The 25,494-nt window shown below is 35.4% G+C and overlaps 1 protein-coding gene across 19 annotated transcripts in view; it reads right to left on the minus strand.

Annotated features, from left to right (window-relative positions):
• The window catches only part of SLC16A7 (solute carrier family 16 member 7), a 165,298-nt gene that overhangs the window by 15,643 nt on the left and 124,161 nt on the right, over positions 1 to 25,494 (minus strand). For 18 of the 19 annotated variants that reach the window (XM_082422834.1, XM_082422837.1, XM_082422836.1 and 15 more), the window contains one exon: positions 2,110 to 2,253. In XM_082422834.1, coding sequence (XP_082278960.1) covers positions 2,110 to 2,253 — 144 coding nt within the window. Of the gene's footprint in view, positions 1 to 2,109; positions 2,254 to 9,589; positions 9,731 to 25,494 lie in introns of all 19 variants that reach the window. The other variant, XM_082422838.1, reaches the window with a different exon arrangement.

Consider the following 25,494-nt stretch of genomic DNA (forward strand, 5'->3'; position numbering starts at 1 on the left):
AGTCTTCTTGAGTTCCAATTCCGTCAATAACAAAAAAGGGTTTTGCTAAAATCGAGTAAGGTCTAGAACTTTAAGATGTTATATAATGATGTTGTGATTATTATTATATGTTAATATTTATTTAAAAGTGACAAAATGCTGGGTACTCTCTGTAAAGTACCATATATTCATTTTTTACATTAATCATGACAACAACTCCCAAAGGAAAGAGGTATTATTTTCCCATTTTAAAGACAGAGAGACTGAGGCATAAGGGGGTTTATTTATCCATGATCACACGGCTCATGTGTGCTGAGTCAGGTTTAAAAGCTAGACCTGTCTGATTTCAGATACCAAGAAGTTTTGGCTGATAATGACTTAAGATAAATCCCTTATAGGTATATTTAATGGTTGACTAGAAGCACCAAAGCCTTTAAGACCCAAAGGAATGGAACTGAAGTTAGAATAACATAAAATGCTATTGATATTTGTGACACAGTAACATCAAAACCATCTTTTCCCTAATACATCTACTTGTGGGCCCAGCCTGAATTCTATGGCCAAGTGACATATGGCTGACCCTTGAACAATGTGGGGTTTAGGAGGGCCCACTCTCTGCACAGCTAAAAATCTATGTATCATTTATAGCCAGCTCTCCTCAGGATTCAACCAACCATGGATCCATGGATCGTGTAGTGCAGTGGACCCCTGCAGTTCACACCCATGTTGTTCAAGGTCACCTGTATGTAGTATTTCTGCACAAAGGAAAGGGCATTCACTCCACCATGACAATTCTTAGATATAAGAAGATTCTCATTTAAAATGTCAAAGGAGGGACTTGCCTGGTGATCCAGTGGTTAAGAATCCGCCTTCCAATGCAGGGGAGGCGGGTTCGATCCCTGGTCGGGGAACTAAGATCCCACATGCCACAGGGCATCTAAGCTCGCAGGCCACAACTACTGAGCCCACATGCTTTGGAGCCCGAGCGCCACAACTAGAGAGCCTACGTGCCGCAACTACTGAGCCTGTGTGCTCTAGAGCCCGCATGACACAACTAGAGAGAAGCCCACGTGCCGTAATGAAGAGCCCGTGCACCACAATGAAAGATCCTGCATACCGCAACTAAGATCCGATGCGGCCAAATAAATATTTTTTAAAAATGTCAAAGGTGTTTTACCATATCAAAAAAGAAGAGAGTTGTCCATAGGTTGTAAAGAGAAAGATTTTAACATCACTCTTACTGTAGGCTTTAATACATCTAATTTTTAAATCAAATAATACATTAATGCAAGGTTAGACTGATCTAAAGTCATAAAAAGAGAAATACATTTACCTTTTTATCTGTGGGCAAAAGTAAATGATTCAATTTCTTTATATGTTGAAGTCTAATTTTTCTTAAAATTTTGAGTGTAGATTTGTTTAATGCAATTTATTGCTGAGGCTAATAAAGATAGTGTTTTCCAAATGTACATATTCAGGTCAGCTAGAGTCTACAGACATGCATGGAAACAACTATAATCAAGTGACAGGATGTCATTTTAAAATATTTGTCTTTAGTGGCAAATGTGCCTTTTAGAGCTTTTAAACAGAATCCTTTAGTAAGAAAAAGAAGGGATATCCATGCAGAGCTCTACCACTAATCAAAATACAGGCAACAACAATTCTATTGTTAAAGCTAATCAGTGAATCCAGGAAATATCTTTTTTGGCACCATTTTTAACCTAGTATGAGTGATAAGTCAGACACTAATAGTAATAAGTAATGAAAATATTTTTTTTTAATGAAGCTATTTATATGCCAGAAAGTCTGTGTCCACAATACCATCTTCACTGTCTGAATATTAAATGTTGAAACAGTAAAAACAAACCAAAGAGGTTTTCTTTTTGACATTTATATCATAACACATAACATGTCTGATAACTTGCTGTTTCCATTGCTTGAAATTTGATTGGCCAGCCTATAGCCAGTATTTTGATGTACCAGATGATAATACTTTAAGATAGCATCTGATACAAAAAAGAAATTCAAAGAAAACAATAAGAATGTTCTATTGCTCATGCTTCTGACAGAGCTTTGTAAACAACAGGAACTGTTAAGAAGAAAATAAGCTGAAAACAAAACTTGACTTACCACAAATGAATCCCATGGTGATGTAAAGCTCTACTACGCTGGTACTAAAAGAGGCTGTGACCATTCCCAAACAGCATAACAAACCTCCTACCATCACCACTGGCCGGCTACCGTATTTATTCACCAAAACACTACTTACGGGACCTGAGGTAGAGAGGACATTAAGAAATATTCAGTTGCTGGGTTATTATTTATTTATTTATTTATTATTTATAACATTTGTTAATTTTGAAATTTGAGAAAGCACATTTTAATGATTAAAGAAAAATATTAGTTCACATGGAATATCATGAAAACTTTTTAATACTTTCCAATCAATTTGACTGGTTATCTTTACCCATATATATACAAGCACATAAAATAATAAATTAGAATTGTTTAACATAGAGTTTGTTAGGACCATAATTATTCAACTTTTGATGGAAAAGTTTTTCAACAGGACATAGCTAAACTGCCTAAATATCCTAATAAATGCAGGTAAATTTATCTAACAAAAATCTAGGGATTATATAAATGACTTGTCTGTTAGAATTTTATTTTCTGGAATAATGTATGTTTGTGCACACACATATATATCCTTAATTGCAGCTGAAATTTTTTTTTTATTATACTCCACTGTGACTTTTCTTTAGTACTGTATTTTTTTTATTATAAGACACCAACTGTTTACATAACTCATTATATTAGAGATGAGGATGTCTTACACTGATGGTCTCTTAACAATCCCTGTCCATCAGGGGGCAGTCATAGGTAGTATGTTGCTACCATGGCTTAGGTATGCTTGAATTTGGTTGTTATTTCTGTGGCTTGGTTAGACAATGGAAATTCCTCACATTTCAATCAGACCATTTAAGGACCATTTGAAAAAGGAATATGAATATGAATCCTGATTGTTGTTTGAAAAAGCTTCTGTTGATACATTCTGGTAAGGTCAAGAAAGTGCCACCATCAAAATTTACAGAATGGGTGCAGCAGTTTAGATAGAACTGCCAGAGAAAATGGTGGCTCTCTCTATTAAGACAGGCTGCCTCACCAGCAAAGGGAAAAATCTTAATGTGGGAAACATGAACATCGAGCACTCTGACTCAAAAACTAATTTAGAAGAGCCAGATACTAAATAGGATGAAGTTTTAGGAATGCCTTATGCAATGTGTTTAACATACATTTTCTGATGTATGTGTATGTGTGTGTGTGCATATAAATATTCAGGAGTGATTAAAATGATTAAAATAATCTATGTTTATGTCTAAAAAAGCTCTTTTGGTAATTTATTAAGAAAGAGTTGGTGTGTCTTATTTTAACGTGCAGCATTTTTTTCTTTAGTGGTACTTCATAAAATAGTGGTGCAACTTAACAATTGAGGCTATCTTAGATTCATTGAAAGTCCATACCACTTTATAAGACCTGTCCAAGTGTAAATTGTTTGCTTTGACATTTCCTTCTTAACTTAAAATTATATTTCATCTGAAACTAGGGGCACTGCTTTGAGGAAAAAAATTACATTAGGTCAGAATTCTCAGTCCAATTTTTAGCCTAGAAAAAATTAAATAATTTTTAGTTAATACTAAAACTTAAAAATTTGCATTACATTTGAGAACTTCTACATGGATGGTATTTAAAACACATTGAGATTCAACTGTCAATACAACCTTATTCTTTCACACAACTACACTTAATATTTTTATTCTTTACCTATAAATATAAATACTCGTGGCCAAATAGTCTTTAATATTACTCCACAATATCTTTTGAAAGGATATTGGTAATAACACATAATTTTAGAAAAAGAACTCAAAAACAAAATACCACATTTTGCATTTAACACCAAACAAAATAAACCTAAAAAGGGCCATATATAAGACAGCTCTATAAGAACAGCAGGGTTAGAGGCAAAAAATCAATGAAAATTGTACAAGGTGATGTGAAAAGAATAGAATTCTGTCCCTAATATGGTAAAACTCATCTGAAGAAATTATGTATATACATAATATATATTATTATATATAAAATATAGTTATTTATTATAACATATACATTGGTTTAGGAAATGAACATTTTAATTAAAAGCATGAAGTTAAATTCAAATAGCCTTTCTGAGAGGGGGAGAGTCAGAATCAATTGATTAGCTTGATTAATTACTGAATTTAGGTGTCGATTCCTTTTCTTAAAATTACTCAACCAATTCAGTTCAACTCAGATCAGTTCAATGCAGTATTTCTTGAGCTCCTGATATAAAGCCAGTTGACAGACACCAAGGATAAAATAATAAAAGCACAACTATAATCCTCAATGCATTATGTTCCAGAGGAAAAAATAATCAACAAGTTATTTTAAGAACTGTGATGGATGCTTTGATAAATACTAGATTATCAGAATGAATTCAAACGCATTTATCAATACTTGGACTAATAACAACGATTTCTTCCCAGTATCACTGATATTACATATTCCATTTTCTACGTGATGCCTGGATAACTAACAAATGGGCTGACTGATTACTATATTTTATAAATGTGTTTGCCTAAATAGTGTAAATTTAAATTTGAAAATAGTCTATGAATCATAACCTCATTTGCAATGTATGGGAAATAATTATAGCTATAGATTGGGATAACCACATCAAAGCTATGTCCCATTACTGTGACTGATTAAGAGTAGCCACATAAGAAAACATTTAGAGGTGCTGGCACTTTTTTTGAGCAAGCTTTGATAAATTCTACAGTGGTATCAGTCAAGATGCAATGAGAGTTCTAATTTTAACAAGTAAGTTTATTTTAAATTATATATCTTAGTTAAATGATATCCTGTAAGGGATATGTTTACATAATTATGTATAATCTTTTTCTAGCACAAAAAAGATATACTTAATAAGTGATTTATTTAGAAATAATCAACACTCCGTACCCCTTAATATTAAATGCTTATAAAATGTCATAAATTATTTCTACTTTGTAATAGTTGTGGAGGCAAAATTAAAAGTATGATACAGAATAAAATAAACTTATTTTGTAAAGAATCTCTAAATGCTTAATATTAGCCCGAGGAGACATCTAACATTAGATGTAAAACACAACACCATCCGACATCTCTCTCCAACCTTAAAAGCAACTTGGTTTATTGTATTAACAAGAAAAATGAAGTTTCAAGTAAATAAATTCTCATCACACATGATTTTTATTAAACATGCACTAGCCTCACAGGTGTCCCTTGTTGAAGAATCTTAGGCCTAATTATATTCTGAACTCATTCATTCATTTATTTATTTATTAATTCAGTCATTCTGGAAGTTTTTACTCAGCATGTGTTTCTCCAGTAATCATGGTACTTAATCACTAGTTATGTCAAAAAAGAAAATCTGGGACTTCCCTGGTGGCTCAGTGGTTAAGAATCTGCCTGCCAAGGGGCTTCCCTGGTGGCGCAGTGGTTGAGAATCTGCCTGCTAGTGCAGGAGACACGGGTTCGAGCCCTGGTCTGGGAAGATCCCACATGCCACGGAGCAACTGGGCCCGTGAGCCACAACTACTGAGCCTGCGCGTCTGGAGCCTGTGCTCCACAACAAGAGAGGCCGCGATAGTGAGTGGCCCGCGCACCGCGATGAAGAGTGGCCCCCACTCGCCACAACTAGAGAAAGCCCTCGCACAGAAACGAAGACCCAATACAGCCATAAATAAATAAATAAATATATATATATTAAAAAAAAAAAAAACAGTGGGATATATTAAAAAAAAAAAAAAAAGAATCTGCCTGCCAATGCAGGGGACATGGGTTTGAGCCCTGGTACGGGAAGATCCCACATGCCACAGAGCAACTAAGTCCATGCGCCACAGCTACTGAGCCTGCACTCTAGAGCCGACGAGCCACAACTACTGAGCCTGCGTGCCACAACTACTGAAGCCCACGCACCTAGAGCCCGTGCTCTGCAACAAGAGAAGCCACTGCAATGAGAAGTCCGCAAACCGCAATGAAGAGTAGCCCTCGCTCACCGCAACTAGAGAAAAGCCCACACACAGCAAGGAAGACCCAACGCAGCCAAAAATAAATAAATAAAATAAATAAATTTATTAAAAAGAAAAAGAAAATCTTCCACCTGCTGAGAGTTACATCTGAGCCCATATCTTGGTAGAGCAAAAGTATTGCTCATCAAAATGCTTTGTTCTATTTGCTTGTCAAGCAGTTAAAAAAACAGTGTGCAAGAATAATAATGCCTTGTTTCCCAAAACATACACAAAAGTATCAGACTGTGTCTAAATAAGACTGATCTAGCCACTAATTTCTCCTGATGCAGCTTTCCAATCTATCTCAAAATCTTTAGTGTCATGTACAATGGCCACTTTCATGCTAGCTATGAAGTTGTAAAGGATGGCTTCATCAGAAAGCAATGTAAGGATCAAAATATTGTCCCTATTTTTCAGCTACTTCTTTGTCTTCTGATAGCTATTTCTGTCAGCTACTTCTGTCTTTTATGGTTGAGGCACCATAACACTTAGCAAAAGAATACTCATTCTGGCAAGGAAGCTTTTGTGGGTTCTTATAAATTACATTCTTAGAACTCCTGTTGCACTTAACAGTTAGTAACACACACATGAACAAAAAGAAACACTTGCTGTCTATTTCATTTGTGTGAGACTTGTTCATATAATCTGTTCTAAGCTCTGTGAAGGTAATTGCCACATATACTATTATTATTCATCCACATCAACATTTATCGAGTTATTACTCTTTGTAGGAATCGTGCAGAGAATTCTACATGCATTATTGCATATGATTTTCATGGCCTAATTAACTAATTGCCTAATTAAAGCTATTAACAATTGATAAAACTGAGACATGCAAAGTGTTTGGAAAACTTGTTCAAGGTCAACATCAATATACGTGCTAGGGTGTGGATATGAGCCCAGAGTCATCTGATTATAAAACTTGTGCTTTTAACTACTGTGCAGAAAACAGTTACCATAGCAGAGCTAGGACTGCCATCCTTAGACAGGTGTGCTTGCAAGGCTGGCTCTTGGCTGGCATCTGGGAACTTGGATTTCAGAAATGTTCCCACCATTCCCTAACGGATAAGAGTGGCTCACTATGCCTACACTGTCTTACAAACAATGTGGTTTATGCTGAACACCTGCTTTCCTTCTGGGAGTCTAGAATTTTGGTGCCTGCTGGACGGAGAATGTCTTTGTCATCAGCAAACCAATAGAAACCTTAAGCACTGAGTCTCTAATGAGCTTCCTGGTAGACATCACTTCACATGTGTTGTCACAACTAGCTGCTGAAGGAATTAAGCCCATCCTTTGTGATTCCATCAGGAGAGGAGTGTTGAAAGTTTGTTCCTGGTTTCTTCCACACTTCATACAGCATGCTTTTCCCTTTGCTGATTCTTTCACTTTGTATCCTTTCATTTTAATAAACAATAGCCATGATTTTTTTTCCTGTCAATTTATTTTATTTTTTTTATTGGAGTATAATTGCTTTACAATGTGGTGTTAGTTTCTGCTGTACAATGAAGTGAATCAGCTATATGTATACCTATATCCCCTCCCTCTTGGACCTCCCTCCCACCCACCCCCTACCCCACCCATCTAGGTCACCACAGAGCACCGAGCTGAGCTCCCTGTGCTATACAGCAGGTTCCCACTAGCTATCTATTTTACACATGGTAGTGTATTTAAGTCAAACCTAATCTCCCAGTTCGTCCCACCCTCCCCTTCCCCCACCATGTCCACATGCCCATTCTCTAAGTCTACGTCTCTATTCCTGCCCTGCAAATAGCTTCATCTGTACCATTTTTCTAGATTCCACATATATGTGTAAATATACGAAATTTGTTTTTCTCTTTCTGGCTTACTTCACACTGTATGACAGACTCTAGGTCTATCCACATCTCTACAAAGGACCCAGTTTTGTTCCTTTTTATGGCTGAGTAATAAAAAATAAATAAATAAATAAACAATAGCCATGAAGAAGACATTGTTGAGTCCTGTGACTCTTTCTAGCCAATCATCAAACCTCGGAGTGGTCTTGGGGACTCTGAATAAAACTACTATACTATATCTCTCCTGCTGCTAATTTTGAGTTTTGTATATATATATATTTTTTTGTTTGTTTGTTTTAACTAAATTTATTTATTTATTTTTGTCTGCGTTGGGTCTTCGTTGCTGCGCTCGGGCTTTTCTCTAGTTGTGGCGAGCAGGGGCTACTCTTTGTTGCGGTGCACAGGCTTCTCATTGCGGTGGCTTCTCTTTGTTGCAGAGCACGGGCTCTAGGTGCATGGGCTTCAGTAGTTGTGGCTCGCAGGCTCTAGAGCGCGGGCTCAGTAGTTGTGGTGCATGGGCTTAGTGGCTCCACGGCATGTAGGATCTTCCTGGACCAGGGCTCGAACTCTTGTCCCCTGCATTGGCAGCCAGATTCTTAACCACTGCGCCACCAGGGAAGTCCTCGTATATATTGTTTTAAACAGATGATTTGTGTTACATATTTTTAAATATACGACATATATATATGAATATATGAACTGGTCTATTCTTTGGTATATAGTTATTCTGTTCTGTAAAGATGAACTCATAGTGCTTATTTTTATTTCTTTTGAATATTGCATGAGTACTTGATAAATGTGAGAAAATTTGAAGAGTATGTTATGTAATGAACATTTCATAAAATATATTTGATCAATCTAGAACCATGAACTGGGATTGACTATCAATTTGAACTATATAAAATTTTTATGCATAGCATAAACAGTAACAGAAGAAATGATAAACTGCTATAATTTATTTTTCATTTGCTTTATTTCAAATTTGTATATGTGGTATCCTGTCAAGTCAAATGACAAAAAGCACTAGTGCAGGACTGGGACAAAGTTGTTTGCAATTACAGAAATTTATCTGTGTTTACTATAACAGTGTTTTTCTTACTAACAGAGGCTTTCTAAATTTGAAATATTTTTCAAAGAGATTTTTTGAATTAAAAAACTGTTCCTATTTTAATTTGGACAGAGGGTGGGATCCTCTTCATTCACCACTTGTTCATATGCTTGAGGTTTATCCCTGCACTGAAGCTGGGACTGAAAAATCCACCTGGTTTCTCTCTCCATGTGATCTTCTTTCATTCGGGGTCAGTGAAAAACATGAGGGGAGAGTCCCTGATAATTAGGAAGCAGCTATTGCATCTGCTTCTACAAAGGATGAAGATAAAAATGTTACACAGGTAAATCATCTTCAAGGAGCACGTTGCTCAGTGATAATTGTCCCAGTTTGATTGACTAGAGCTCAGCCAGTTCTACACAAGATGAATCTTTATGTCAGGTGAAGACACTCATCGTATATTCACTCAACATTCAACGAGTATTTAAGTGTATAAGATGGCACACAAAGGTTTTGAATGAATGGTTTGAGTTGTTGTAGAAATCAAGAAAGGGGTTGATTAACATGCTAGTTGCAATAGAGGGACAGAGGGTCCTGGAGCCTGAGGTGGTCTTCAAACTCACCTTTGTATTTGCTGTTCCCTTTGTTTGGAATGTTCTCCCCCCTTATACGTAAATGTTTTATTCTTCTCATAGCCAGATCTCTACAGTTATATCATCTCCTCAGAGAGACTTCTCACCATTCCAGTAGATGAAACTACCAAACTTCAATGAGAGACTACAGGTAATTTAAAAAAACACTTTTACATCTAAAGCTCATTTCTCACATCTTTTATATTAAATATCTTTCTTTTTTCATGTATCTGAATGCTTGTTCCGCCATTGGCCTGGTTTTGAGAAAAGTTCTTGAATTTGACCTTAATGAAAAGATAGTTATTTTTGTGTTTCCTCATCTTTTCCTCTCTCTATATGGACTCCTCCCATTTCTATATTCATTCAACCACAGATTGCTGCAACCTGACATGATCCCAGCTGTTTAGAAAGGAAGATGCTACTTGTATGGGGATGGGCTGGGGAAAGCGGCACACTGACATCTTATCCAAATCTTTTAGTACAAATCAAAGGATTTGAAAGTGATCATTTTAATTTTCCATGCCCAAGGACAGAAATGCTAAGCACTTCCTTTGTGTTTATAGGTTACATTATTCTCAACCAGAAAGACATTCTCACTTAAGGCTGGCACAATGACTACATAATAATAAAAGTAACATTTCTTGAGGACAAGGCATGTTTCTAAGGTCTGTATATATAAAATCACATTTAATCCTTACAACCCCTCTAAAAATTGCTACCATTACTTCATTCCCATTTTTTATATAAGGAAACTGAGGTGCAAAGTAGCAGTTTTTAAGGATTGCTCAAGCACTGGGCTGTAATTGCCTATGCCAGCTATGTACACTCCTGTAAAGTGTCATTTTTATTTTTTATTTTCCTGGGTGAAATGATTAAATCTTTTTTACATGTATAAAGCTCATTCTTTAAAATAAAAATTTACATTTAATACCACATTTCACAAATTTTATTCTTCACATTCCTTACTCTTTGGAATAATATTTAGGAATACAGAAAAAATAAGACTGTATTGCAGTAACTGTCGGTTACCTACCCAAGGGTCATGCCCTCTTTCTTCTTCCTAACTGAATCCTGATTTGGTTTCACACCTCTGTGAGACGCCAGGTCTAACATTTGGGAAGTGAATCACAAGTACTATAAGACAGTGATAGGTCCATTCCCATTACCAAATGCTGGTTTGAACATGAGCGTTTAGTATTTAACATCTACTAAATACCTTCTTTTCCTCTAAAGCTTGAAAGTTTACTTAGTTTCAAGGAATTACCTCAGTGTGATCTAACTGTAGAACATTTAAAGTGATTCTGACATGTTTCCAATTTTTTATACTTAATTAAATGTTGGAATAGTTTAATCTCAATAGGATTTTGAAATATGAATATGTAATTCAGAATGTATCTTCAAAAAATATACATATGTATATATTTTCATTAGCCAGTCAGGAAAATACAATTTGTAAATTGAAGATTCATATCTGTTTTAGGCAACTAATAAGCAATATGGCCATTTCCAAAGGATGCTAAAATACATTTCTGCTCATGGATATTTTTCCCTCATAACTCTTTTTTTTGTTGTTGTTAATATTTTATTTATTTATTTATTTATTTATGGCTGTGTTGGGTCTTCGTTTCTGTGCGAGGGCTTTCTCTAGTTGCAGCGAGTGGGGGCCACTCTTCATCACGGTGCGCGGGCCTCTCACTATCGCAGCCTCTCTTGTTGCGGAGCACAGGCTCCAGACGCGCAGGCTCAGTAATTGTGGTTCACGGGCCCAGTCGCTCCGCGGCATGTGGGATCTTCCCAGACCAGGGCGCGAACCCGTGTCCCCTGCATTGGCAGGCAGATTCTCAACCACTGCGCCACCAGGGAAGCCCCCCTCATAACTCTTATTGTGCATAGGATATTGTGTAAAGTCCTATGACATTTTATATTCTTTCCCTCCTTCTATTCTTCAAAATTAGTTTTAAATAACACTGCCATAATGCATTCTATGAACCCATCTGTCTAATGTAATCCCTAACCTTTTAATTGCTATACTACTTTGTTCCTATCCCTCTTAAAAGAGCATACATAGAAATAATACACAAGCTCAGATGCAGATTTTCAAAATTTTATAAAACCTAACATCCAATTCACAGTCAATGTCATACAATATACATACTATTATAATAAAGAAAATGTAATTATGAATTTATCTTGAGACATTCCATTTAGATATTCAAGGTAGAATGAAACAACTTAATAAGAAAGCTTTCCATGATGAATTCTGAGAGGGTGTAAAGAGAAAGGCTTCTTATTTATCCATGGCATTCTGGCTTAAGATACACAATTTATGGAATTTCCCCAAAATTAAGGCCAGAGCAACTTTGACTCCAAAGTTAGACACAGTTCATAAAAAGCAGTAGATTGGTAAACTTTCTTCACGTGTTAGATTGAGTCAGTTTATATTAGAAAACAATTCAGCCAGAGCTAAAGTGTACCACCCATCCTATATGGGGGTGATATGGTGAGGGCCCAAAGAATGAAAGAAAGAAGCCCCTCAGCAGAATATAGTGAGCAAGACTGGTAAGACCAAACACAACAAGCCTAAGCCCCATCCTACTTATTCTTTCTGTAGAATGACCACCTTCAGAATTTCTCTTTGAGTAAATATTGGAATTATGCCCCAACACCATGCAAATGCTCTGAATTTGGTTTAGAGGTCTGACACCAAGGGAACAAATAGAGAAATATGTGAAAATGTATAGCCCTGCCCAGAGTTTCCTTGGGCATTCTGGCATTGTTATTTCCAAGGAATTACGACTCGGCATCCGGCATTTTCTTCTGTTTCTTGCTAAGAATGTGAATTGTTCACTTGAATAGTTATTGCTTAACTAGAAATGCCAAGTACCAGGTGTTCATTGATGCACACAGGTACTCATGGTATGTGTTCTAGAGAGCAATCTATGCTTCAAATAAAACTGTATATTAAGATTTGTTATGCTGCTTAGTTATAAAGAAACATAAAATAATTTATGTTAGCCAAACAAAGGTAAAGGAAGTAGAAGGGTTGAATAAATAGACTCAGATGCAACAAACTTGACATCTTTATAACAGGCTACTAGTGGGAGAATCACAAATGCATTGAGATTTTATATGTTCCATTACAAATAATAAAGAATGCCTCTGTATATCCCCCAGGTTGAACTTAAGTACTAAATGTATCAACCAAATATTTGAAGAGTTACAGACCTATTGTTAGTCATTGAGAGGACACAAATGTTTCTAACACAGGAAAAGAAAAAACAACACAAAACAAAAAACCCTAAATCTTATCTACTGATTATTTAACAATGAAGAGTTCCATGTTCCTGGGATTCACTCTGACTAAGCTGCACTGAATGAAGGCTGTAGAGATCAAGAAAAGTTTCAAATATTCTACCTGCAAATACAAGCATCTTTTGTAGTAATCCCTGCAATTAAAGATCATATTGTCAAGAGACATCTGAATTTCTTACAAATGGAGTTAAATATTGGAAATATTGGGAACTAGCTGGTTACAAATACATTTGGTTTAATATTTAACAAGAGAATCCATGTACAATGTTATTAAATATTTAACTAATGGTGATGAAGCCATTAACCAATCTACTTCTTGATTCATATCTTTTTACTACTTCCAAATGTAGGTTTACTGTAAAGCTAAAGCAGCTTAAGCTCCAGAGCCCTGCACTTGCATGGGTTCCTTGCAAGGCCTAAGGGCTTAGAGATATAATCACAAGGTCATATGCTTAGTAAAATATGAAAAGTAAGATGCTTTTATATTTTTTTTTCAAAGAGTTTCCTCCAAAAGATACAATATTTCAGGAACAACGAAATCTAGATTTACTCCTAGAAATGCCAATATTTTTGTCTGCAATATAAATAAAAATCTCAAGATTAGACAGTTTTAGTTTCACAAAACCTAAGTTTGGACTGTCTTGTTCTTGGAATAGCAGAGTTATATTGTCTGTGTACTTCTTAGCTACTATAATCTATGATTTTTTTAAACTAATGTGGTCCACGGAGGTGAAAAAATCCCAGGGTACTAACAAAAACATTTAGTTTCTCTATGGCCACTGAAAACAACAGGCCATCTATTTCTGATCCACAAATCAATCTCATTAGAAACACATAATAGGTTTAATGTTATGCTAATAACTACTACAATTGAAGAAACAAAAAGTTTATAAGAACTGACCTAAAATAATTCTGCTGAAAAGACACAGCTTTCAATGTTTGCATAATTCACCCCTAAACAGGCCATTGTTCTATCACTCAGAGGCAGAACATCAAAGCATACTGAATTAATATGTTTTCCTCTGAATTTATTCCAAAGTTATCCAATAAAATATTTCTTGTTGAGTCTTAAATCCATAAGTCTCTAGAGAGATGTTGATTTCTATTTATTTAAAAAAAACTGTATCCCTTTTTTGGAGTCTGGATATTTTTTTCCTTCATCTAATAACTTATGCAGGAACAATGGAACATAAGTGAAATTTATAATTTAATAATTCCCTAATTATGCCCAAAAGGTATTAAGAAAAAAGCCCATACATATGAAGTGAATTTTACTCGGTTAATAAGAAAATAGGGTACTATTTTAATGTTTTTAAGAATGTAATCACATATGAAAAGTGGAACTCTACAGATAGGTAGGTAGATGGATAGACAGATTTTAATTTAGGTACTGTACTAGATACTTCTTTACACTTCATCATGAATACTATGATAGGATGTTTGCTTAGTTTTACCATTCTGAATAAGGATAAAAGTTCCAAGTTACATGCTTGTCATATTCATAGCCAGTAATTATCACACAATGGATTAAAATATATCTACTTTTAGAAAACAGAGAAGTCATTCCTTAAATAGAAAAAAATCCATCCAAAAGAGTCATGGAAAATCTGGTCTTCAACCCAAGAATATTTTTATATCAAATTACATAATAAATTTGACAGCCTTAAAAATAGCAACAAGACCCCAAAATGAAAAAAATACTCATAAAATAATATGTTATTTTACAGCAGTCTAACAAATGAAGACGTGTTTATTTTTCAGACATAGATGCCCCCAAATCAGTTAACTGTAAGGTACACACTTATGGATATGCTGTATCTGATGGAAACTGAAGTCTGTATATTAATATAGCACACAGCACAATCACTCTGATATAATGCTTTAAAAAAAATCAGGAAATCTTTATCATCAAATCTCAGATCAACTTTGTAAGTTAGTGACTTAGGGTAATTACAGCGCCTCTGAAATTCAGTGTTCTTTCTACGGTCTATGGTCTATAGACTACTTCACAGGATCTTTGGAGAATCAAATGAGGTAATGAATAGGAAAGAGTTTTGCAATTGTTAAAGAAATAAGTTCTATTTCCCCTTCCTACACAAAGATCACCTCTGCTTACACCCTTTTCAGTTATACAGCTCCATCTACACTTTTCCTACGCCAGACCTAGAGAGAAGGAATTACTAACCTGATTGGTTAGACTCTGAGAATGGATTGAACCTATTTGGTGATATCATCTGCTTTAAAAAATGTGAACTAGGCACCTTGCATCCTCTTACTCATGATGTTTTACTTCTATGTTCCTCTTTTCTTACTGGATTTGTGCCATTCAGCCAGACAGAAGGGGGTAAGATCACAAGATCTAGGTATGTGGTGGGGATCAGGGAATAGGAAGATACAGTCTAGTGTTTTAACTCATTAGAACACTGAGTTAGAAAACAATTAGAAAAAAATTATAAATATATTGTATTATTTTTCCATAGAGATATATATACTTTGAATCCTTGTATTAAATGATAATTTCATTGTTATATGTCTCTAGCTGATAGAACTGGCTTGAACAAAACAGGTTTGAATTGTGCAGGTCCACTTATATGTGGATTTTTTTCAATAAATATATTGAAAAAATTTTTGGAGATTTGGGATGATTTGAAAAAACTTGCAGATGAACCATATAGCCTAGAAATATCAAAAAATTAAGAAAAACGTATGTCATGAATGCCTAAACTATATGTAGATACTGGTTTATTCTTATATAGGCATAAGGTGAGTAATATTTAATATAAAATTAATAATATGTTATTTTCCTACTGTTTTATGACTTGGCTTTCAAAGAAATACATTATTGTACAGTATGCCTGCATATCAGCCTATCATCACAGGTAAGTGGTTTTTTAAAAAAATGCAACAGTGTTTCCAATACTGTATTATAAATATGATCGCAACAACATAGCCATAAAAATTTTATAATACACATTCAGTTGTGTATAGGTTAGGCTATGGTGAAGCAATCATATTAATTACACTAGGCTACCATAAAGCAATCATACTGCTACTTCTTCATTATCAATGCATGAATATACTTGTAAATAAATATGAATTTCTTTTTCACAATATCTTTTCATTTTTGATATCTACTGTTAGTAATACATATAACAGCTACAGTGTTTTGTATAGTGTAAGACAAATGTTGATGGAGGTACTGACAGATGATTCATCTCGTAAACAAATGACGTAAACTTACAGTATTGATATATACAGTCAGTACTATAAAGGTATTTTCTTTCTTATGACTTTTTTTTTTTAATATCTTTATTGGAGTATAATTGCTTTACAATGGTGTGTTAGTTTCTGCTTTATAACAAAGTGAATCAGTTATACATATACATATGTTCCCATATCTCTTCCCTCTTGCGTCTCCCTCCCTCCCACCCTCCCTATCCCACCCCTCTAGGTGGTCACAAACCACCGAGTGATCTCCCTGTGCTATGCGGCTGCTTCCCACTAGCTATCTATTTTACGTTTGGTAGTGTATATATCTTATGACTTTCTTAATGCTTTCTTTTCTCTAGCTTACTTTATTATAAAAATACAGTATATAATACATATAACATGCAAAATATGGGTTATCAACTGTTTATGTCATCAGTAAGTCGACAGCAGGCTATTAGTAGTTAAGTTTTAGGGAAGTCTGAATTTTAGACCATGCAAGGGGTCGGTGCCCCTAAACCTGTGTTCAAGGGTCAACTGTAATTAATAATTGATTTATTCAAATATGTAGCACAACAATGACTTTATTATAAGATAGTTTAATAGTTGTAGTAATTTCTGCTTAAATGGTAACTTAATTTTTAGAGCCTTTCTTTCATATTACTATGTAACTATATGTATGTATGTATATTTCTTAGTAGTGAACTGTCATTCATTTTAAACACAAAGAACACTAAATATTGCTTGCCTGACTTTGGGGAAAAAGATCATTGCAAGGACATCTTCATCCATGAAATCCCTAATTATTCTGGCATCTACTTTGTCAATATTCTTTGAAGGAAAACTAAAATAATTTCCTGCTAGATTCAAATGCAGGGGTGTAGAGCCTCTGAGGAATACCGGTATAGCTAGAACTAAACCGGGATACTCTTAAGGAGCCTCTTGATGAAGATAACGATAGTAAGATACATTAACTTACAGTCTGCTTTTGCTCGGCTTAACATTAAATGTGAAAACCATCTTTTTATTTTACTCTCTAAGCTTTCTTTAGACTTTACTATAGAGGTTCCAAATCCAAAAGTCCAAACTAGAACTCTTTAATGATTACAGAGCAGGACAGCAAGCCCTTTCTAGCATTTCTGCTGTGTATATCACTGACACCTCAAAATTGGTTGAGTCACAAATATAGTTTCATTCAAGCCTCTAAAATAAAATTTTCTTGGTTCCTGTATTTCTGATTATATTTAGTGACATCACTGTCCATTCAATCAAGCCAAAAAGCTAGACATCATCCTAAATTACTCCTTGTGTTTCATATCTGACATCAAATTAATTACAAAGTACTGCCAATTCTAGTTCCTAAATATACTTTGAAACCATTTTCTTCTTCCATCCTTGTTCTGTTTTCTTACTTGAAGTCTGCACTGCCTATTACAAGACACAAATAGATGACCAGAGTGATCTTTCAAAAAGCTTATTATTGATCATGGTTTTTCTTCTTAAAACTGTTGTCTATCAGCTTCAGAATAAAGGCTAAATACCTAAAAATGAGATATGGCCCATTCATCATGTTACCTGTCTTCAACTTCACAGTTTTCCACTTTGCTTTTTACATTCTTTCATGATCTATTATCTTCCTCTTATCCTTGGCTCTCTACTCAAGTTTCTACTCATGTTTTGCTCTTCTTTTAAGACTCAAACTCCACCATGTCTATGAGGGTCCGTCCTTGGAGCCTTGCTCTCCTGTTTCCAACCACTGACGCCACCTATTGTCAAATGTGGGAATAAATCTCACCACCTCTTGCCTTGAGTTCTTATTAAAACCATGCCTTAAAATATACTTTCCTACCCAAATCTTGTTATCTCAAGTAGATGGTCATCTCCTTGAAGGGCAAATGAATGCATTCTGCTTCTCTCTTTTCCTGTGGTACCAATCATAGAATAGTATACTTGATACGTGTTACTTGAGAGTTTATACTTGATAAGTTTACTTGAGAGTTTAATTTTAGTCTAATATTGGTGTGTATTTAAATATATGGTAACCTCCATTACATAAAATTTATATTTTACTTACTCTGAAATAGTCCATGATAAATATATATTAAGAAACAGCATTTAAAAGAGCCAGTGGAAACTGCATGTTAAATTTATGTTTGAATATAATGCAAAACCAGAGGGCCACACAGTATTTCATTCAAAAATACCCTCATGGTTACCTATGATAAGGCACAGTGAGGTGCATGATATATGAGAATGGTTACATGGAATTGGTAGACTTCTGACTTTATCTCACTTTATTGCAGACTTGTTCCTTTCTTTTTTTCATTTTAAAATGGCATATTTTCCTGTGTGGCATCAAGAAATAAAACCCACCATAAAGAGAACTCTTATTCCCCATGAGCTGATGTAAAGCGGCTTACTTCTAATGGCCGCAATGCATCATAAATTCAAAATAAATTAGTGGCCATTAAGCCACAGGCTCCCCATCATTTGTATTACAAATGATGCTTAGACATCAGGCATTACTGGAAACTCCTTTCATCTGAAGAATGAAATTGATATTCTTCAGCCAAAGCACATTAAAATGATCCAATGAAATACACCGACTTCATGAAGGATATATAGCATGTTATGCTTGTGATGAGAATATTATTTAGGTTTCCTAGTGGCAAAAGCATTTCTTCCATTATAAAAACTATGTTTCTGAGGTAGAAATTAAATACGTCTCGAATCAAAATGACTTTTCAGGAACCTCGCAGCGGTATACTACTTACACGTTAGCTGTTTGCCACCTAGATCACAAAGCACACAGAGACCATTCAAAATATATTCATGAGCTATAAAAGACAATTTTGCTTTCACTTTTATATCATGTTTTAAACTCTTTTCAAGATGATTTAATTATACAGGAAATGTATTGGGTTTTATTATTGGTGTCATAGAAAAGGAAACTTCCAGCTGAATTTTAAGAAACTAGAGAGTAATGCACGAATGTATGAATTTATAGCAATATATGAGGATTTAAAAAACATATATGGTTGTAAATCTCATGAAACAACTCTTCTTAATCTTTTCATAATTTTTCTTTCAAATATAACTTTTGAACAGTATCTAATTACATAAATAAAAAAATTACAATAATCTAAACCATCAAAGTCTCCAAGTCCACATCACCAATTATAATCTTAAGGAAATTTTAGGAGTATCTGTGATTCTAACCTGAATTTCTCAGATTACTGTGTGAATTCCCTCTATAGCCAGAAAGTCAGCTTTGAATTGAGACAACTGGCAGCATGTGCACATTAAGGGTGTAAAATTACCATTTAAATACGTTTGTTCACCTCCTAGATCCCTTCTTTTGTCTCCCTAGTGTGGCCAACCTCAGGGATATCTGTCACATACTAGTGAGAATAAACTGCATACTTCTTCAACCAAGACATTTAAAAAGTGATCTCTGGGATTTCCCTGGTGGCGTAGTGCTTAAGAATCCTCCTGCCAATGCAGGGGACATGGGTTCGATCCCTGGTCTGGGAAGATCCCACATGCCATGTGCCACAACTACTGAAGTTCGAGCTCCTAGAGCCCGGCTCTGCAACGAAGAGTATCCCCCACTCGCCACAACTAGAGACAGCCCACGCACAGCAACAAAGACCCAACACAGCCAAAAATAAATAAATAAAATAAATAAATTTAAAAAAGAGTGATCTCTTATGTCAATTCTTACAGAAGTTAGCTCTTCATCCAACACGCTCTCTTTTGCAAGATAGATGCTGGCAAGAGTGGGTAAGAAGGCCTGGAGCTAACCAGCCTAGGAGGGCAACTGGCTCTTAAGCACTCAGTCACTTTCATGGAGTGAACCGTGATGAATCATAAAGGGAGGGGTCAGTATGGAATGTCAGTTCAACTTTCATGAAGTCCCTTATAAAGCAGCAGAAAAATAAGAACCTTGGGTATTTGAGAAAATTAAGAAATAAAGGAAGGAGGAGGTTGAAACTCCCTGAGAAGGGCAAAAGTATGAAGACAAGCCAGTTAAAAGTCACACATTATACTTTAGTCATAGACGGTCCTCCTCCACCCTTTCATGTACCTGCTTTGGCTTACTTCCTTTAGAACCCATAAAGATTCAAGAACCATTACATTTCTGACATACGGACTCAAAAACGTAACATTTTAAAGCATACTACATGCTAATGAGGCCTTTCTCCAATATATGTATATTTGCATGGCAGCACCTTTTCAGTGTATGAAGACCTTCACTCTTTTGTTTATTCCATTTGACTTCTCACAACAATCTGTAATGAATAAATATCACTGAAAATTGGATGAAGGCAGTCAAAAAATACAAACTTCTAGTTATAAGATAAATAAATACTAGGAATGTAATGTACAACATGATCAATATAATTAACATTGCTGTATGTTATAGATGAAAGTTGTTGAGAATAAATCCTAAGAGTTCTCATCACAAGGAAAAAAAATTTGTTTTTCTTTTTCTTTTCTTTTGTATCTATATGAGATAATGGATGTTCAGCAAACTTTCTGTGGTATCATTTCATGAGGTGTGTCAGTCAAATCATTATGCTGTATACCTTAAACATATACAGTGCTGTATGTCAGTTATATCTCAATAAAACTGGAAGAAAATTAAAAATAAATAAATATCACTTGAAAAATCATTATTTTACAGTGGAAATAAACAGATTCTCACATTGGCTCAAGGACTTGTCTGGAATCACAGCTCCCAAAGGTGGAGTTGAGGTTTGACGTTATGACTTTTACCTTAAGCTGAAATGTACAGTACTAGGAAATAGTATTTATTTATATTTTAGAAGAGCAGCACCCAGTCATTTTCAGAGCACTGTCTGGGTTGGGTGTGCGTCACATGATCTCTGTGTAAAGAGCCAGGAACTGCATTCTAACCACAGTAGAGATGAATAGGTCAGGCTCAGAGTTTAGGTGCCTTGCATGAGGGTCACATGGCTAACCAATAGTAAAGGCTAGAAATGTAGTCTTTTTATTTTAAGTCTAAAGTGCTTAGATAGCCAATGAACTCAAGGATTGGAAAAGGTAGAGATAAAAGTTGATGAGACATATCTGGGACTCTTATCCTGCTGCCAAAGACTTCAAAGCACCGAGCTTGGGGCTACGAGGCTTGCTTTCCTACAACTAGTCCTGTGATCTTATGCCAGTCATTTAACCTTTTAAACTTCAGTTCTGTAACCTAGAAAATGATGATCATATCCTTCCCCAAACTCAAAAGTTGTTCAAAATTCAAATGAGGTAATGCATATTAAAGAATGTTAAAAATTTTTAAATGCTACACAAATATAAAATATCACTGCTTTTTGTCACTTAATTTAAGGTTTTCTGAAAAAGTCTTAAGGGTAGCTTCTTCTTTGACTCAGTTTTGAACATATATAAGAATAAAATATCTAAACATGTTTGAGCTTGAATATTTTGCATTTAACTTGTAGTATGCATTATTAACTATTTATTCTATAAAAGGAATTAGATCGGCCCCTCCATCACACCAAACAAAACAAAACAAAACAAGAAAAGACACTTGGCTTAAAGATATTTAGAACCTGTCCAGCAGAAATTTAATCAACTTATTTGCTTTAGATTACACTTTCATGATGATTTATTTTGTAGAGTGATAGATTTTCCTCCCCTTTTGTTTATGATCTATAAAAAAAGCTCTCTATGGGTCTTGGGCTCTATGTAGGAAGGCTGGATGGATAGACACTGCTGTAGATAGCATAAGTGGTGAAGAGACTTCAGAGTTTGAAAGTTCCTTAGCTCTTTTTAGAGTCATATTTCAGTGGAATAGGAAAGTACTAAACCCTTCCATTCTGAGAAGCATGTAGTTCAAGAGAGAGTTGCTGAGCATAAACATGCCACCTGGAATCTGAATACATCTCTTAATAAATTAGGAAAAGAAAAAGTAAAATATATGGACTTGGTCCAGATACTCAGGCAAAATGTCTGAAATATGGTCATCAACCTAGTGCTCCTTAGCTAAGTCATTCTCTGTGCTTTTTGGTGACTTCCTTGGTTTATTTAATAATACTGCTTTTTGCTTTACCAATATTTTACTCAGTTGCAACTACATAACAGTGAGTCTAATATATACTCACCTAATTCTCACACTTAAAATGTATTTATATACTAGCATAGGAAATAGAGAAAAATTTTGGAAACTCCAGCAGTTTATCATTTTAGGAGCTGTGTTTCCTGGTTATTTCTAACTTTAGAGAGCCCAGGGTTTTAGAGCAGATATAAGAATATTTATGTGGATGGGACTAACAGATTGAGTTCTTTTTGGTAGATGGTGCTCACAGAGATGTACCTAAGTAAGTGTCGCAGGATTTTTTCCTTTTGTATTAGGATCCCAAAGAGCACTGACTACAATAAGGAAATGTGGTAACAATAAGTGATGTGGACACCTGCAGGGTAAGCCTTCGATCATTCCTGGTAGATGTGGAGCTAACGGTTGAGAACCTCTCTCCTGAAAATTAATCTAGATTCCCACAAGTAGTTGGGTCACAACTGACCTCTGTGTAGACACTGCAGAGTTTCTTTGCAAATGTGAAAGCTTGCAGACCACCAACTACAACAAAAGTAGATTCTCAATAATTATCAATAATTTTAAAGAATGAATCTCTTTCCAGACCTACTTTTAACTTTTCTCACAGAAGCAGACAACTGGATAGCGCTACCCAGGTATCAAAGTCAGCTACGGTGTCAGCAAGGCTTACCGTGCTATTTGAAAGCTGTGTTTAGCTTCTCCTGAACTATCATTCTGTTTTCAGATGCCTGCTTTGATCCGGCTGAGTTTAAGTAACGATTAACGACTTGGTCTAAGTGAAAAATTAATGAAACAAATCTGTTTACAAGGTGAGGATTCATCCCTTTGTTACATGACCACTTTAAAAACCATAAAGGCATCTGATTAATAAAACCTTCTAACTATAAAACTCTTCAACTTTACTAGGATGAAAAAAAAAAAGTTGGGCTTCCTGTAGAGAAAGGTGAGTCATAAAAGCTTTAGTTTTCACAGATAATTAAAGAATTAAGGCTATAAAATTATAATCAAATGAAAAGAATGAAAATGTTGAATTAATAATGATATGGGAATTAGAAAATGACATTTAATAAAAAGAGACAAAAGAGACACAGAGAGAGTGAAGACACCATTTTTCCAGACAATAATTTTTCTTTTTTTGCCATAGAAGACTTACACAAAGAAGTCAGAAAGAGACGATGGGAAAAGGAAAGGAAATACCCACTTGACCTGCCTGGTAATCAACTATTATTATTGGTTATAATACCAATAGATACCCTCACCTCCTATGGGTTTTCTAAAATTGTGTAGCTTTTAATATTAAGCTCAAAATTAAGAAAAAATGACTTTAAGGGGAAAATTGGATAATTATGAACTTAATTATCCAAACCACGCACAGGCATGATTAATGAGAATGTGTTAAGTATCCACTGATGATACATATGGGGCATGACTTTCACCCAACTTAATGGCACCACTAACAATCTGAAGTGGAAAAGTACTTCACAATTTTTAATTTACAAAAGTGAATTCTAAGGTAAAAGTTTAGACAAACTGGAAAAACAATCTCAGACAAATATCTAGGTAGGGCATGTACCTATTTGATATTTCCTTATTTCAGAAGTTGGTAAATTTTCAAAATTTCTAGGTTTCTACTTTCTTGTGTAATAGAAAAAGAAAAGTACACCACAATATATAGAAGTGTGGGTCCCTTCAGGGGAAAATATGGCTGAATATCATCCCATAGGTCTCACAGCGTGGCTGTCATAATCTAGAACATTGTTTGAGGATAGGTTCTGAGTCTTATAAACTCAAATTCTATTTTTGTCAGTAATCTAAGAGCATATTCATCACCTCTGGGCAAACTCATTTTGACTATTTGCCATGCTAGTTCAAGCCATCATCATTTATTGACAGACTGTTAAATGCTGCCAGCCATTAACACAGCCATCAGGGATATACCCTGTGTGTAGCGAAGAGGAGAATATGCAGTGGATGCCTCCATGTCACAAAACGAAATATTTAGGAACAGAGAACTAGAATTGAGTGAGTGCCTGCACTCTTCTATCTGGTCCTAGTCCAATTTGCATCAAATCCTTGTTCATTCTAATCACTTTAGAAGTGATCTTTCATAGCCCTGCCGTTCTATCAAATCTATCACCTGATACTCTATTTTCTACCTTTCTCCTGTGCACTATGGAGCTCCCATTTTTTGTTTGTTTGTTTTTTGTTGTTTTGGCTTTTTCGAGTGTCATGGCTGTTCCATTATAAAACTACTTCCCTTGATGCCCTTTCAATTACAAGACGTTTTGTCTCCCACCGAAGTACTCAGGGCCAGGAGGCTGCATATATATTCTCCCTGTTTTCAATCAACCTCTAAACTCCCTATCCAGCGTTTATAAATCTGTGCTTCTTTGAAGCTATTTCCATCCAGTTATGGCAACTTCTCCAACCTCCTTTTTGCTATTGTCTGTTGTCACCTGGGTCTCACCCACTCACTTTCATGGCTGGCTCCTGGCAAAGAGTCTATCTCTACTTCACTGCCGATCATCTTTCTTAGGAACATCAATATACGTGTAGCTTTGTAGTTTCTTGACCTTTTTATTTCCCCTGACCTTTTGACTTTCTTTCTCTTTTTTTGTCGAATTCTACCTCAATGATGCACTGAATGGTCGTAAGTTGGAATTTGTCATCAACCAATACGGCACTACCTTCCCCCCACAATTCAAGTGTAAACATCCCCCTCACCAACTTGAACCTTTCATTTCACTTGCTCTTACTCTCACTATTAACAATTTCTCAGTCTCATCAAGGTTTCCAATCTGTAGGTGCTATTGCTTCCCCCTCCAACCTCCAACATTTATCAAGTTCTCCTACACTTCTTTCCCTTGTAGATTTTAAATTGGATGGCTAATGCTTATAACAACTCCTTCAAAAGCATCCTTGACTCATTTACTCCTTCCTCCATCATGTTTATCTGGAAAATACCTAACTCAGCATGAACTCGGGCAGGTTCCCGGCAGGTTCCCCTTCCCACTCTTACACTAAAGACCTGAAAATTGGTGTAGAAAAATCATAAAACTGTCCTGACTGGTGCCTTTAAATTTCATGATCTCAAACTGCAAATGGAATCTCAACAGTGTCCCAGAGCTGCTACATACTTTTCTAATAATCCAGCTTTGCCACCCTCTGGGATTTCACACACCACTCCCTCTGTCCTCAAAGCACCCGTCCTCCCTCCTCGAGCACCCACCTCTCCACAGTCAGCCTGTGGAGACCGGAGAAGTCATCACAGGGATTAACTCACCTTTCC

Source organism: Balaenoptera physalus, assembly GCF_965194825.1.
Source record: "Balaenoptera physalus genome assembly, chromosome: 13".
NCBI lineage: Eukaryota > Metazoa > Chordata > Mammalia > Artiodactyla > Balaenopteridae > Balaenoptera > Balaenoptera physalus.